The 14508-nt window shown below is 55.7% G+C and overlaps 1 protein-coding gene and 1 long non-coding RNA gene across 3 annotated transcripts in view; one reads left to right on the plus strand and one right to left on the minus strand.

The window, feature by feature from the left end:
- The window catches only part of NCOR2 (nuclear receptor corepressor 2), a 224543-nt gene that overhangs the window by 163094 nt on the left and 46941 nt on the right, over nt 1-14508 (plus strand). For both annotated transcript variants that reach the window (XM_088176263.1, XM_088176264.1), the window contains exons 15-17: nt 3585-3706; nt 4565-4737; nt 7410-7472. In XM_088176263.1, the coding sequence (XP_088032389.1) occupies nt 3585-3706; nt 4565-4737; nt 7410-7472 (358 nt within the window). The remainder of the gene's footprint in view (nt 1-3584; nt 3707-4564; nt 4738-7409; nt 7473-14508) is intronic.
- On the minus strand, nt 9525-12966 carry LOC148221619 (uncharacterized). Its single transcript, XR_015807700.1, has 2 exons — nt 11947-12966; nt 9525-11728 (listed from the first exon to the last, which is right to left on the minus strand). It is a non-coding gene; the product is annotated as an uncharacterized LOC148221619 (long non-coding RNA).

The following is a 14508-nucleotide window of genomic DNA, read 5'->3' on the forward strand; positions in this document are numbered from 1 at the left end:
CCGGACTCCGGGCAGGATCGCTCACGCGTCCCATGTCCGATTTTTGTCCTGGGGCCTTTTTAAATAAACAGGATGCGTCGGCAGCAAAAACAAGCAGGAGCGATGCTGAGGAGGAGGAAGGGCGGTCCGGGGTTAGAGCGTCTGACCTGGGAGGGAGGGACAGCCCTGCCCTCTGCCACAGGCATCTTCCCTGGCCTCGGGCACATCCCTTCGCCCTCTTGTGCAAGGTGGGGAGCACGTACCTGGTTCACCTCTGGCAGGTGGAGTGCCTCATCGCCAGGATGGCAGAGATGTAGGTGGAGAGAGGTTTGAGCCTGCCGGGAGCTGAGCAGTTTTGGTGGCAGCCTTTGGCGTGTCCGCTAAGGGCTGACCCACCTGCCAGTCCGCCTCTAGCCGGGGCGGTGTGAATCACAGGGAAACATCAGCTGGTAATTGGGGAAGCATTTCCTGGCCCGTCACGCTTTGGGATGGCGTCCCGTCCCTTGAATCATGCAGAGCTGGTCCGTGTCCAGCACTAAGAATAGCCTCCGCACACACCGCGGGGGCAGCGCGCCGGGAGGGGGGACTGGCCAGCTCGGGGTTCCCGGCCGTGCCTTCCTGCCACTGTGCCATGGCATGGCCCGGCCCCGATGCCAGTCTGAGCACATAGCGTGGGTGGGCTGGGGCAGCTGCCGTGGTGGATGGTCCCGTCTGTTGTGCCATTTGTAGCTGAGCTCTGGAATGGTTTCGTTCAGCACCCTGGGGCACTCAGGGCTGGGTGCTCAGTGCCAGCCCCACAGCTTCCAGCCCAGCATGGACCCCTGGGTGTGATGTGAGGGGGATATTCATGAGCAGAGGCGTTTCCTGGGGTGTTTGGTAGGTGCCCTGCTGTGCAGCCAAGCTCTAGTACAGGAGATAAGCCATCACTGTGGGCTTGCCAGGGTTCAGATCAGCATTTGGCTGGGAGCCTTTCCTTAGATGAAGACATGAGCGCAGCCTTAGGTGGAGCTGGGTCAGTTTTCCCACCATGGCCTCATGGTGATGATGCTGCCCATTTTAAGTATCTCACCTGGCTGACAGGTGAGACCTGTCCTGTCTGTCCTGCTGGGTGGGTGCTTATCCCACCTGGCTCTCACTTCTGGCATTGGGCACCCAGCTGTGGCCAGAGCAGGGCAATCACTAGAGGGCAACCTTGGATTGAGATGTGCCTCTGCACTGGGAGAAACCTTAGCTTGGTGTCCTGCAGGCTGGGCTTGAAACGTTCAGGAGGAGAGGGATGTGCAGTGGCCCACTGAAGCCAACCCAGTGGGGTTTGGCCATCCTGATCATGCCAAAGCTTTGTAGGTGCCTCTGCAGGGAAGCACCTGTGTTGCTGCATGAGCCACAAAGGCCACTCTCATCTCTCCCTGCCTTCCTGCCTCCTGTATTTGCAGGCTGCTACAGGGAGCTCCTTGGCATCGCTGCCATTCCAGCCTGTTCCTCTGGGGAAAAGCTGCAATGGCTGCTCTGGCTGGCAGCCCCCTAGTTCAGCCAAGTGTAGGGACAGGATAAGATGATGCTGAACCTTTCTTGGACACTCACTCCAGCCTGAAGCTGGGGCAGGTACTTGTGCAGTCATAGCTGGGTTTAAATCTGAAGGAGAGCTGTAATCTCTGGCATGCAGGGTTTCCCCCGTCCCTCAAAAGAAAATACTTGTAACTGGGTGGTAGAAATACTGTGAACCTCCCATGAGCTCCCCTCCCTTGCCAAAGCCCTTGGTGAGGGGAATGCAGATAGATGGTGATGGCCAGGGCTGGGACAGAGCCTGTCCTGGTGCCTGCCCAGCCCTTGGAGGTCACAGCCCTCACCTCACACCTCAGAGTGTCTGTCCGGACTGAACTCAACACTCAGGGTTCACCATGGAGTGACTCAGAGTCAGAGAGTTCAGAGCAGTGCTGGGGAAATGCACATGATGGATGCCCTTTGCTCCTCTGCAGCCAGTGCAGCTTCCCCACGTTCTGTTCCAGTTTGTCCAGTGCCCTCCTCCTGCTCCCCCAGCCTGGGGGCTGACAAGGGCAGTGCCCAGTACACTGGGGATGACACTTCTTTGGCCACTTACTGCATGAGACAGCCTGTTCCCCAAGCCTTAGTGATCTGTGGGCTTTGGAAATCCTAAGCAACTGAGTGCTCATCCCAACTGTTCCTGACTCCCTCTCCCCTGGGACCTCCCAGCCTTGCATCCCACGGAGCAATTCCTGGAGCAGCTGGAGTGTGAGCTGATGCATTACAGTTGTGTTCTGCACGTGTGCAGAGGTGCTCCAGGGGCTGGCCAAGCGTGCCAGCATCCTGATGGCACAGCTGCCTTCCCCTGTGCAAGGAGGAACTGAAAGTCTGTGGGGTTTCACTGATGGCTGTGCCTGAGTTTTAAGGATTTTTGTTCAACCAGGACCTGAAAGAATCAGCAGTTTTCTCGTTAAACTGCTTCATTTAACAGCTCCACGCTTCTGATTTTAGCACCAGCCCATGGGGTGAAAGAGCTCTGCTTGCACCCAGTGCTGCTGCTGCTGCAGGATGCCCATGTTTGAAGCAGCCTCCCAGTTCTGCAGAGTGGGATCAGGCCAGTCCTGCTGGCTCAAGGGATGTGAGGACACCTCATCTGTACTTGCTGTATGGCTGCATGCCAGCCAGACCAGCCACCTTCTGCTGATAAATCCGTTTTAAGGCAATTTTGCTCCCCATTACATCACCAAAGCCTTTCCCAAGGGGTGGTGGAAGCCCTGCAGGCTGGGCAGGGGCCGGGTGAGCCTGGGTGGGTTTCCTGGAGCAAGCAGCCTTGCATTAGCCAGGAGCAGGATGGTTTAATAAATCATTTCCGTCTCTAATTTCTACTTCTTTATTCAATGCCTCTCGTTTGCTGGTCACCAGAGGGAAGGGAGGTCAGGGGAACCAGGCCTCCACAGCAACCTTCTTCCTGCAGCTGTTGAAACAAAATCCAGAACTATAATAATCACTGTGTCCCTCCCTGGGGTACCACGCTGCCTTCAGCCTGAGCAGCAGCAGCATTGGGGTGGTTGGGCTCACAGCTGAACGTGCCAGGTGGTAAAGAGAGGGCAGAGAGGGCACCTTCCCTGCTTGGTGATACAGAGCCACAAACACTCCCCGTGGGCCGTGTCAGATGCTTGGGAAAAAGATCAGAAGCGTTGATATTGCCGAGCCTCGGGGTGTCACTGGTGCCCTGTCTCCTTCATGCTCCAGCAAAATGCATCCACTGGATGCAAATCACCACCTATGTGGCCAAGCCAGAACAGGAAGATAGTTCTCACCTCCCTGCCTTACCCCTACATCGGGTATTTGCTTGTTGCCTGATCCCAGGGGAGCAGCTGGGGCTGTCCCACTGCCTGGAACAGGAGCCAGAGTGCAGTGCCGTGCCTGATCCTGAACTACCTCTGATCTCCCTGGAAAGCTTAGGGCCCCTGTGGCCTCTACACCCTCTGCCTGCAGCTCTTTCCTCTTGGCCACTGGCCCCCAGCATTGTTTCACAGCAGTTGTTTGGGTTGGCCCAGGTGCTGCCCTGTGTCCGCCTCAGCGCTCAGGGCTTGGTTTATTTTACGTCCTTTGTTTTGCAGCAGCAGCAAATGCCCCGGAGCAGCCAAGAAGAGAAAGATGAAAAAGAGAAAGAAAAAGAGAAGGAGGGAGAGAAGGAGGAAGACAAGCAGGAAGCAGAAAATGACAAAGAAGAACTGACAAAGTAAGGACAGCCCTCCTTCCCTGGCTTCAGTGGGCTGGGGCTGCAGTGGTGGAATGTGATGATGGGATGCAGCATAGTCCAGGGCTACCTGACCCTGTGTGTGCCCACCTCACCTCCTCTGCAGGGAGGGAAAGGCAGATCCTCCTCCTCATTCCTCTTCCCCGCTGCTCCCAAACTGGGAAAGCAACACGATATGGGTTGTTTTTTTTTTTTTTTTAATATCAACCCAATCAATCTGCAAAGCTCCTGTGATCCTCCAGCTTGTTTTGTTGTTACAAGAGCCTCTGGGAGCTGGAGGAGCAATCCGGGCGCAGCGGAGCGCGGCACTTCACCTTTAGTGTTATTGATGTCAACGTGAGCACTCCCAGATGAAGAGCTCCAGCCAGCCCTGCCTCCCTCACACCGAGCATCAGCGCCGTGGCAGGGGAAGGTTGGCACGCAGACCGCTCGCTATCTGTAATGGGCTTAATACTTGGTTTAAAAGAACATCTGGCTTCATTATATCTAGGCTGCAAAGACATTTACCAGCAGGTCCCTTTCAGGAAGATAAATGAGGAGGAGGCAGGGATGAATTTGAATGGTCTGGTATTAAACCTGTCTCTGTCAGGTCTCTGCGTGCACTTGGTGGTGGAGCTGCAGCCAGCTGCAGAAAGAAAACCCCACCACAAATCACCCCACCGCCAATCCCAGCCAGGAAAAGAGCCTGCGTCTGCAAAAAACCTGCAGACCTGCCCCCCTAAAAAACCAACAACAAAAAGAAAAAGCCCCCAAACACGTGCAGAGAAATAATTGCTTGACCTAAAAATCGGACCAACCAAACAACTTTTTTTTTTTTTCCTTCTCTCCTTGTTTTTGCAGGGACAAGAACGACGACACATCCGGAGAAGACAACGATGAGAAAGAAACGGTCACCTCCAAAGGTCGCAAAACCGCCAACAGCCAGGGCCGGCGCAAGGGCCGCATCACCCGCTCCATGGCCAACGAGGCCAACAACGAGGAGGCAGCCACGCCACAGCAGAGTGCAGAGCTGGGTAGGTGGCAGGGGACGTGGGGACCCTGCCCTGGGCTGGGTTGTTGGGGTATCTATTGTGCTGGGATGGGAATCACCCTGCTCTGCTCCCCGCTCGCAGAAGAGGGAGTTTTCTTTGTGAAATCCGTCTTACTGGCGAGTAGCAGTGATGTTTCTCTCTATCACGTGGATTGCTCAGCGTGGTTCGCTAGGATAAGTTGGGACATTTGCAAGTCTGGGCTTTCCTGGCTGAGTGTTAATGGGTTTTATGGCCTTAGAGGGAAAGTGTTGCAAAAGACAAAAAGGGAAGCCTTCTGTTTTAGCAGTGCTTTGGCAAGGCTTATGTCCCTCCTGCACTTGGAGCTGGTTCCCTTTGTGGCTACCCCAGCTTCCCAGTCCCCTTGACCTCTGCACGGGACTCTGCTCTGCCCTCCCAGGCTTGCCTGAGTCTCTGCCACTTCTCCTACCTGCTCTGTTTTCAAATTTGTCTGAGCAGCTGTAGCCTGTGGGATCTGCTCCTCCTTGGCCTTGGGCATTGTGCTGGTCCATTTCCATCCATGCCTGATGCAGCAAAGGGTGTTGCCTGTACCGTGGCATCCAGGCACTGCATCAGCCCACAGCCTGGCCCATAGCAGTGCCACTCTGCCATGCTGGCCTTGGGCTAGATGGGAATTCATGGCAGTATCCACAGCCTCACACTGGGCACATCTGCCTCTGGCATTTGCAGCATCAGTAGTTGCCACCCTAGGGAGCGAGCTCATGTATTGACTTAGAGAATCCAATGAATCGAGGAATTTGGCTGATTTTCCTATATTTTCTACTCTGTCAAAGTACAAAATTACTGCTGTGCTACCTAAGGCAGGTAAAAATAAAAGCAGGGTGACTCCTCTCGGTTCCCTTGCTCTGCAGTTTCTTGCCTGTGCTGTTCCATGTGCTATAAATCACGCGGAGGTGTTTCGCCTCCCTGTTCTCTGCTGACAACTGGCTGAAGCCTTGATTGCGAGCGCTCTGTTTTCATACAGGCGATATAAATAGTCCCCAGCACAACAGAGCCCTGCTCTCTCCCTCCAACTTGTTCAGCAGTGCTGCAGAGAAGCAGCAGATAATGCCAGTAACTTAGATGGGTTTTTTTTTTTATCCTGGTATCTCAGAGTCCTTGATAAACTTCACTGCGAACACAGAGGAAAGCCTTTAGACCGTGTTAAATTGGGAAAAAGGAATGGATCAATTCCAGTGACATATCTGAGCAATTGATTTCACTTTATGTCTCTCCAATAGCGTTTTAATTTAGGTTGGCTAAGAAAGTTATTGCATTTTAAATACCAATTGAACATTAAAAAACAGCACAAAACCATATTGTGGTTTAACTGCAGCGTGCCGGAGCTCCCCATAGGCATCTGTTTCATAACTGTGCAACCTCAGGCGATGCCATTAATCAAACCAAACGGGCCATTCCTGTGACATTTCTGTGCCATACAATAACAGCCATCACCAGCTGAGCCAAGGGCCTGCACAGCGTTGGGGACGCTCGCTTTTACGTAAACGAGCCTTGTGGCCCCGGCTCTGCCTGCTGCCAGGGGGAAGCGGTGAGGTATCGATTTCCCTCCCTCCTGGCTGGTGTCCCAGGGGCGACACGGTGCTGGGGGAGGCAGTGACCTGTGCTGTCTTCCGGGAGGTGACACCTGCAGTCGTGCTCAGCCGGCTCTGAAGGAGATTCTTCTGCCCAGTGCTGCTGGCGCTGGAACCCACGCTGCCCTCCCACAGGGTCTCAGCTTCTTGTAGAGCTTCTTGGAAGAGCCTTCCTTCTCTCCTTGCCTGTATTCTTTATCCTGAACCTATCAGCCTGTTTTCCATTTTGAAAGGACACTGTCAAAACATCTCTCATCACTGTTGAAATAATGCTTTGCCTGTTGTTTAGAGTAATAACCCCTTGGCAGCCTGAGCCGGAAATCTGTTTCCTTACCGAGTTGTTTTTTGTCTCTGACTCACACCCCAGTTTGTTATTGTAGGGTTTGCTCTGTGCCAGGCTGCCAGCAGGACTGGTGCATAGTGAAGGCTTTATGCAGGACCTCGGTGTCCCCAGCACCTGCTTGGAGTTGGGGAGAGAGGCAGCATCAGATGCTGACACCCCTGTCAGCCTCCTGGCTGGAGCAGCATGTCATCTTCCATGGGCACTGCTCCAGACAGGCCCCAGTGCTGCTGGAGTGGCTCGGAGGTGTTGTCCAGTGATGGCACAGAGGAAGCCCGCGGTCACACGGCCAACACCCCTGACAGATGCACTCGGCCAAAGTCACCACTGAGGTGACGCTGTTTCTCCGTCTCTGGCGGTCCCACCCTGTGTCTGCCTCCTCCAAAGCACACAGCCACAGCCAGCTCCATCTTAGGTACCTGTTGTTGGGCCAGGGTGCGTGGCACAATCAGCAGGAATTCTGACACTCTCAAGTGGTTTTGCACCATTGAGGTGCATCCCGAGGGGATGTTGTACATGGGGTACTGTGGCGTGGAAAAGCCTCACGAGCCCCCACCATGACAGCCTTTCTTGTGGGAGCACTTCTGCACTGCACGGGGTTTTGTCATGCCTCCAGGGAACAGGGCATGGGAAAGGGTCTGGGTGTTGGGACACCTCCTCTGAGCTCGCTGGGCTTGCTGGCTCCTGCTCACAGCTGACTGCTCTCTTTCCTTCTCCCCTCCCAGCTTCCCTGGAAATGAATGAAAGCTCTCGCTGGACCGAAGAGGAGATGGAGACGGCTAAAAAGGGTGAGACACTCATTTTCTTTCTTTTATCGGCTGTGCTGGAGCTAACCCAGCAATTGGCGATGGAAAGCATCTGACTGCTGGCTTTGGTGCAGTGTGGTGGGTCCTGAGCTGTGGGGCTGGATCCTGCCTGTCCTGCTGTTGGTTTGTGTGCAGAAGGCAGGGAATGGTGCAGGGAGTGTGCTCAGCTTCCCCAGCCCCGGGAGCTGTGCCAACACCAGGGATGCCTGGGCTGTGGCTGGAGCCATGCGTGTCCCACAGGAGTTTGCTGTAGGAGACGGGGAAGACACCGTTGCAGTTTTGGAGCTGCTGGTGCCTGTAGCATGGGGGGTGTAGTTTTACCCCACTCTTTGGAGCTTTATGGCCTCGGTGTGATCTGTTCCAGGCACACAGAGAGTGTGCCTGCCTGTGTTCACAGCTGTGGGATTCAGGGGGAGGACGGTGAACCCCAGCACTCCACAGGCACGTGTTGGGGAGCTCTCAAGAGCCAGGGCTGCGGGCATCGTGGGGTGACTTTACATCCTGGAGCTGATTCAGAGCCTTTGCTGAGACCGTTTTTAAAAAGTGCTGAGTGTAGCAGAGCCCTTCTTGCCACTTCCCCTCCTCGTGCCGCTCCTGCGCCAGCTCTTTCACTGCTTTAATTTTTTGCCAAAGTCACGTCCTGTTGATGGGCTGTCGAGCTCACGTCCCCAGCCCGTGCATCCCGCTCGCGTTGCTGCCGACTCTCCTGGCCCGGAGAGGATTGTAAATGGGAAATTAAAATGGAAATGAGAGCCGTTCGGGGATGGCAAAGGCAAATAGGCGTGTTAGCAGGTTCGGCTCAGCTTGGAAAATGCACCTGCTGCTGGGATGGTGATTACACGTTCTGGAGCACCGGCTGCCCAGGTGCCGATGGGAGCTGTGGACTTGGATTACTTTGCCTGTGAATATCCCAAAGTGTTTGGCTCGCTCGCCTTTAAGCTGTTCCAACCCTCTTTTACAACCCAGTGCCAATCCTGTGCATTGCTGAACGGGGCTCTCTGTAGTCACAAAACTTAATAGATAGACTTTAATCAAGCAAACTGGCCGGGGGCCAGGTAATGGGGTGAGCAGATGCTGGCAGGGGAGGGTCATTGGAGGGATCTTTTCTGAGCACTGCTTTATTTTGGAGATCAGCATCTGGTTGTTAAAAAGCGCCTCTTGTTTTATGCTGGATGCTGGAGGTGCGCTTAAGGAGTCTCAACACCAGCTGCCAAAGCCTGTGTGAAGGAAGGATGAAGCGTGGGAGCATGTAGCACTATTCCAGCCCAGGGGCCAGGAGGAGGCAGGGAGATTTGCTGGTGCAAAGCCCAATGGCTGATTGTTTCTCCCTTCGTTACAACCTGGGAAACTGAGATTGCAACACCAGACTTCTACAGAAAAGCCAAATTCCCCTCTGCCAGGAAGCAGCCTCTCTAATGCTTCGAACTGGCTGTGTCTGGCATTTCCAGGGACCTTGGTGGTGGGGGTTTCCGACTCACAGCAACTGTGAAACTCCGGAGGTAACCTCAGAGCCTGGAGGGGGCGGTGGCAGAGCTGCTGCCAGCATGGCTGGGCAGGGGCAGAGGGGGTGGTGGCCAGCTCAGGCTGGGCTCAGAGACACAGGCACATAAGGACTCGGCCACCCAAGGCACCCTCCTCCATACTGGTACCAGTAAGAGCCCATAGCTGGCTGCTAAAGATGTGAGTCCCAGGGAAAGTCAGCCCTACCACCCCAGGGTGTTTTGGCAGATGGGGACAGTTGGTGATCTCTGCTCCTAGCCCTTGGCAACTAGGAGATCAGCCCAACGCTGCTGCCCACCCCTGGGTTTCCTGTGTGTGGCATGAAACTCCATGTCGTTTGTGTTCAGGGAGATGAGAGAAAACAGCCCTGGGACAGAGAGACAGCAGAGCTGCCTGCTCTCCTCCACAGTCACACAGCTGCACAGGGAGTTTCCATCAGGAGAAGGCAGGATTGTGTCTGCCAGGGGAGACGGTGAAGGGGAGTACCGTGTTACTAAACTTAAATAGGGGAACAAAAACCCAGCAAGAGGAAAGTTCTTGGTTAATGACACTTCCATTATGCAATAAACTTCGATTCAGTAGTCTGTCAAAATGTGCAGAGGTTGGGATAACAATGGAGGAACGTGTTTTTCTGATATTATCTCCTTGTGCCACGGCTGTAATCCTTAAAGCAGGAGTTGCTCCAGGATTTCCCCCTTCCCTTCCCAAGCTGGGGAGCAGGCAGCACCCACTGCTTTGCTGCTGGGCAGGGTGCAGAGGCATTCAGCAGCAGGATGAGGCTGCTCCTTAAAAGGCAATGTTGAGGCAGTTCCTGCCTGGGGGGACCTGCTGGATGAGCCCTCGCAGGCAGGAGTTCAAGGTAGGCTGGAAGGGGGTCTGTGAGCACCAGCCTCAGCAGTGGGTGGGTTTATTGTCCCCTCCAGCCCCTCCACCAAGTGTCACCACTAATGCCAGAGCTTCAGGGAGGCCGCAACCGCCCTGGAGCTGAACTCGATGAACCGGGAGGTTTCGACATGACCTTTGTTAGTCTTTAAAGTCTGGTACCTGTTCTCGCCCAGCCTGGGGTTTTCCCGTGGTGTCTAACAAGTGGTTTTGTTCTTTGAACAGAGGCGGCTGCAAGTGGCAGGTTCTTGCTGAGGTCCTCCCTGCCTTGCCCAGGCTCTGTGCTCCTTGTCCTCAGGCTCTTTGTCCTTCATGCTGAGGCCACGGGATGGAGTCAGTGTGATCAGGCAGAGGAGGGTTAGGCACAAATGTAAATACTGATGACAGAGAGTTAAATAACCCATGGAAACTCGTATTCAGTTCCTTTTGGGTAGATATAAAATATTCCCTTGGATACCGAAGGCATTCTTTCGAGCGCTTATTTTCAGTACTGCCAACAATTCATTTGAGTTTTGGACTGACCTGAACCATTTTTCCCCAATCCCATTCTGTTCATGAAACTCAAGTCAGCCACCTTGCATCACCTTTGCAATGCAGGAGCTGGCTGGGTGATGCTGGGGAGCTGAGAGCTCCATGCCTTCCTCCTTTTGTCTCCCCTGAGCTCATGTTGGAGCCTTCCCTTCTCCCATCAGAGGTATTTACAACTGTAAAAACCTGCTGATAGTGGTAAAAGTGGGCTGGAGAAACTGGTTTGCAGCCCATGCCCGTCACTGCACGTTGTCCTTCTGGGTGGCCTTGGGGTGGGATGTGCCTTGGGGTCTCCCACTCAGGTGTTCTCTATCCTGGCAGGGTGCAAGGGCAGCAAGGAGAGCCCAGCCTGGCCATCCCAGTGTCCACAGCCGTGTGTGCCTGCTGTTTGTTGTGAACTCTGTACAAAGCAACGGGGTAGAAATTATCAGGATGGGGCACATTGGGTGCCATGAGGGCACAACTGTCAGATGTAAATTAGCCACACTTGGCCCTGAGTGAGGCTGTGGTTGACTGCAGTCCTATCCCTGCCATCCTAGGGTGGTGCTTGGCTGCCTTTCAGCCAAGGTGTTACCCCCAGGACTGTGCTTGTGGTTCTGGTGCCCACCGTGCCCCCAGAGCTGCACTTTGTGCCACCATTGGCTGAATGTTTCTCGAGTGTGTAGGAGCAAACTGCGAGGATTTGCTTAGTGAGTGTCAGTGAATGGAATACAAAAGGCTTGTCAGGAGGAACTGCTGGGTAATTACTATAATTTGCTGCCTACATTTTAATTTTGAGTATTATTTTTTCAACAATAAGGGAGCGGGAATAGTATCTGAACCAGGTGAAAGAAGAGAGCTGGGCCTGCCAGCAGTGTTTGCTCCACGTGTACTCACTGCCATGCTGGACCAGAGGGGATGGCAAATGTCCAGGAGCAGGCATCCTGAGGGGGACTTCTGTCCCCTGGTGTCAAAGGATAGGACACAACAAAAAAGGAAAGGCTGTGGCAGGAGTAGTAAAACCAGGCAGGTCTGTGATCGGGTCTCAAGGTTTTGCAGCAGGTGGATGCAGTGGTACAGGAATTACCTGTTCCAAAGGGGAGACCTGGGAGCTGAGGGTCCCAAGCCAGGGCCAGCAGGGAAAGGATATGGCACAAGAGCTGAGCTGGTCTGGGGTCCCAACTCCTTGCTGTCACCTCGATTGGTGACACTGCCTCCCTGCAGAGAAGTGGCGTGATGGGTGTGGAGGGTGCTGGGAAGTTCAGCTGCAAGTTCCCTTGTAGCTGTGGGACACATCAGAGGCGTGCTTGTGATAGGTCCACTGGGAGCACGGCAGGTGCCAGCATCACCTGAAGGAAGGAAGGAAGGAAGGGCATCACCCACCTTGGTAACAAGAGCACACCGAGCCAGCTGCCTGTGCCATGGTCTCTCCAGCAGCATCCCAGTGCCTGCAGCGATGTGGGCTCACCCCCACCGTCCCCACTGCTTCCCTTGGCACAGCACCAGGAGCCTGGCGTGCACCTGGCTCTGCCACCCACTGATCCGTGGCCCTGGAGAAGTTACTCACCTTGTCTGAGCCTCTGCAAACCAGCCCGAGGTTAGTGCAGGGAAGCAATGCACACCACGCTTTCGGGATGCCTTGGGTGGTGTCGCTGACTCCACAGGGCTGGTCTTTCTCCAGAATAGGATTGCGGCACATTTTGGCTGTGCCGTAGCCAGAACTGTCTCCATGTTCGCTCCCAAGAGGGTGTGTGGGCACAAGAGGTACTGAAGGATCATACCAGGCACCGTCGGGCGTAGGGAATGATATCACTTCGTTTTTCCCCTATAACCTTGGTCTGTTCATCCACGTGAGCTCCCATTAAGGGACCCTTTTACGGGCTCTCTCCGCCCTCACCAAGCCCAGGGTGGAGCCGGGCAGCAGTGCCAGAGAGCCTTGGAATGCCTCTGGTTAAAACCCCCAGCTGCAGAGAGCCGAGGGGGAGCGATCCGACAGCTCCCCTGCCGCGCTGCCCCTCCGGCTTTCTTCTCAGTTCCCCGAGATGCTGAGCACACTACGAGCTCCTCTTCCTTCCACTTGCTGTAGGGAATAGAGGTCCCTGTCTGCCCATGGTGACACCGGTGCCAAACCTCTTCTCCGTCCCTCCTGTGCCAGGGCAGCAGCTGCAGGACCGAGGTGTCCTGGGGCGCCAGGGCAGCCCGTCGGTGCGACACTGGGCTCGCCGGCGCGCACGTCCCCAAAGAAAAGCGCCTTTGATTCCACTTGAGAGCGGGGAAAACTATTAGCCAAGCTTTGTTTTCCTGGATCCCTCCCCCTGCCGCTGACATTCAGCCGAGAGCGAGGGAGACAGAAAGTGAGCGAGGGAGGGCGGGAGCGGGTGCCAAGCGCCGCACCCCTTGTCAGCTTGGGTCAGCGCCACGTTCGTTATTAATGCTCTGTCTAGAGGTCACATTCAGATGCAACGAGCCCCGGGTCAGCCAGAGGAACAGATTAGAGCTTGCTCGCTGCTCCGCCACATACCGACGGCACCGGCTCCCCGTCCCCGGGCTGGCAGGAGCGGAGCTGCCGCGCTCCCGCCCCTTCGCTTTTCTCCTGGCTTTTTTTTTTTTTTTTTTTTTTTTTTTTTAATTATTATTATTTCTTGGCAACGTCGGGCATCTCCTGAAACTGCACAGTCTCCCTATAGCCCCGAGCTGCTGAGCAAGGAGATGAGGTAGGGGAGAAAATACTGGCGGCGCTTGCATCCACCTTAACAAGCGCGGCTGCAGCCGGCTGGAACGCTCCGGAGAGCGAGCGGGAGGAGAGCGGAGAACGCTGTTCGCTCCAAAGGGAAGAGCGCTGGGGCCGGAGCATGTGTTCCCACCAACTTCTGCCATCGGGGTCAGGAGTCTGCCGCCTGTGACCTGCTTTCCAGCCTCGGTGCCCGTTTGCTCGCCGCTGCCGGCCGCCCATGGCTCTGAAATCCTCTCGCCCCCAGGATTTAAGGAACCGGCTTTGCTTTCTTCTCTGTCTCCGGCTGCTGCGAGGGAGCGAAAGCGAAATGCGTGGGGAGGGTGTGAGCGGAGCACTCGCAGCGCTTTGCCGCGGGCTGCCGTGCCCGGGGGGGCTTTGAAGTGCCCTGAGAGCCGTGTCCTTCCAGCCCACCCGCTGCACACTCCAGGTGTGCTCCCTGCCCGCCGGAGCACGTAAGTCGGGTGTCGGGGTCCGAAGGATGGGGTTAACCTCAAGGTTGTGTGTGGCTGCGTGCCTGCGGCAGACCCTGCGTCCGGAGCCCCCGCCCCGAGCCGAGGAGCTCAGCCTTCCCCAGGATCTGATAACTCGGTTAGTCATAGTTTCACTCACGATGCGGAACCAAGGGCTGGTGCTGCCGTGCCGGGCAGGGGGAGCAGGATCTGGGGGTGGCTCTGCTGAAGGAGCTCATGGACACGGGGTGCCTGGCGAGCCGGGAGCTTACCGGCACGTCCGGGGGTGTCTCGGCTGGTCCCTCCCGGGTGTGCAGATAACTACGGCGTGGGAAGCAGGTGTTGCTGTTTTGCTCTGGTTTCGTGTAGAAGAAGAGTGGCGGGGCTCCCTGCTGGTCCCGCGGGCAGCGGCTGCAGGCAGCCTCCTCCTTCTCCTCCTCCTCCCAAGCAGTGGCCACCTGCCCGGTCAGCTGCAGGCTCCTTCAGCAGTGTCCCGGTGAGCAGGGGCACAGCCAGCCTGGGCAGGGGGAAGGACAGCCAGGAGCTGGCATTGCCTGTGGCTGATAAAGGTCACACCACGCTGGGGACCACTCACGCTGACATCCATCACCCCCCCAGCCCCGAGCTGTGCCGTGCCAGGTCCTGCTTCCTGGCATCTTTGCTGCCAAAGCACCCGTGCTTATGGCACATCCACACCGCTGCCAGCGTCTTGGTTTCAGCTTTGCCCGGGGCACACAATCAGCATTGGCCCGGCTGTCACACTTGGTGCTGGGCCACCAGTGTGGTGATGAGCAGAGGGACAGAGCTGCTTGTTTGCTTTGGCCGGCAGCAGTGGGTTGTGTCAGAGGGGATGGGTTGTGACACTGGGGACTGTCCTGTTTTCCCCTGCGGCATTCAGCAGCGGCAGGGGGAGGACTCCTGCTCTACTCGTTGCCTCAGGATTGGT

Source organism: Sturnus vulgaris, chromosome 19 (assembly GCF_052056855.1).
Source record: "Sturnus vulgaris isolate bStuVul1 chromosome 19, bStuVul1.hap1, whole genome shotgun sequence".
NCBI lineage: Eukaryota > Metazoa > Chordata > Aves > Passeriformes > Sturnidae > Sturnus > Sturnus vulgaris.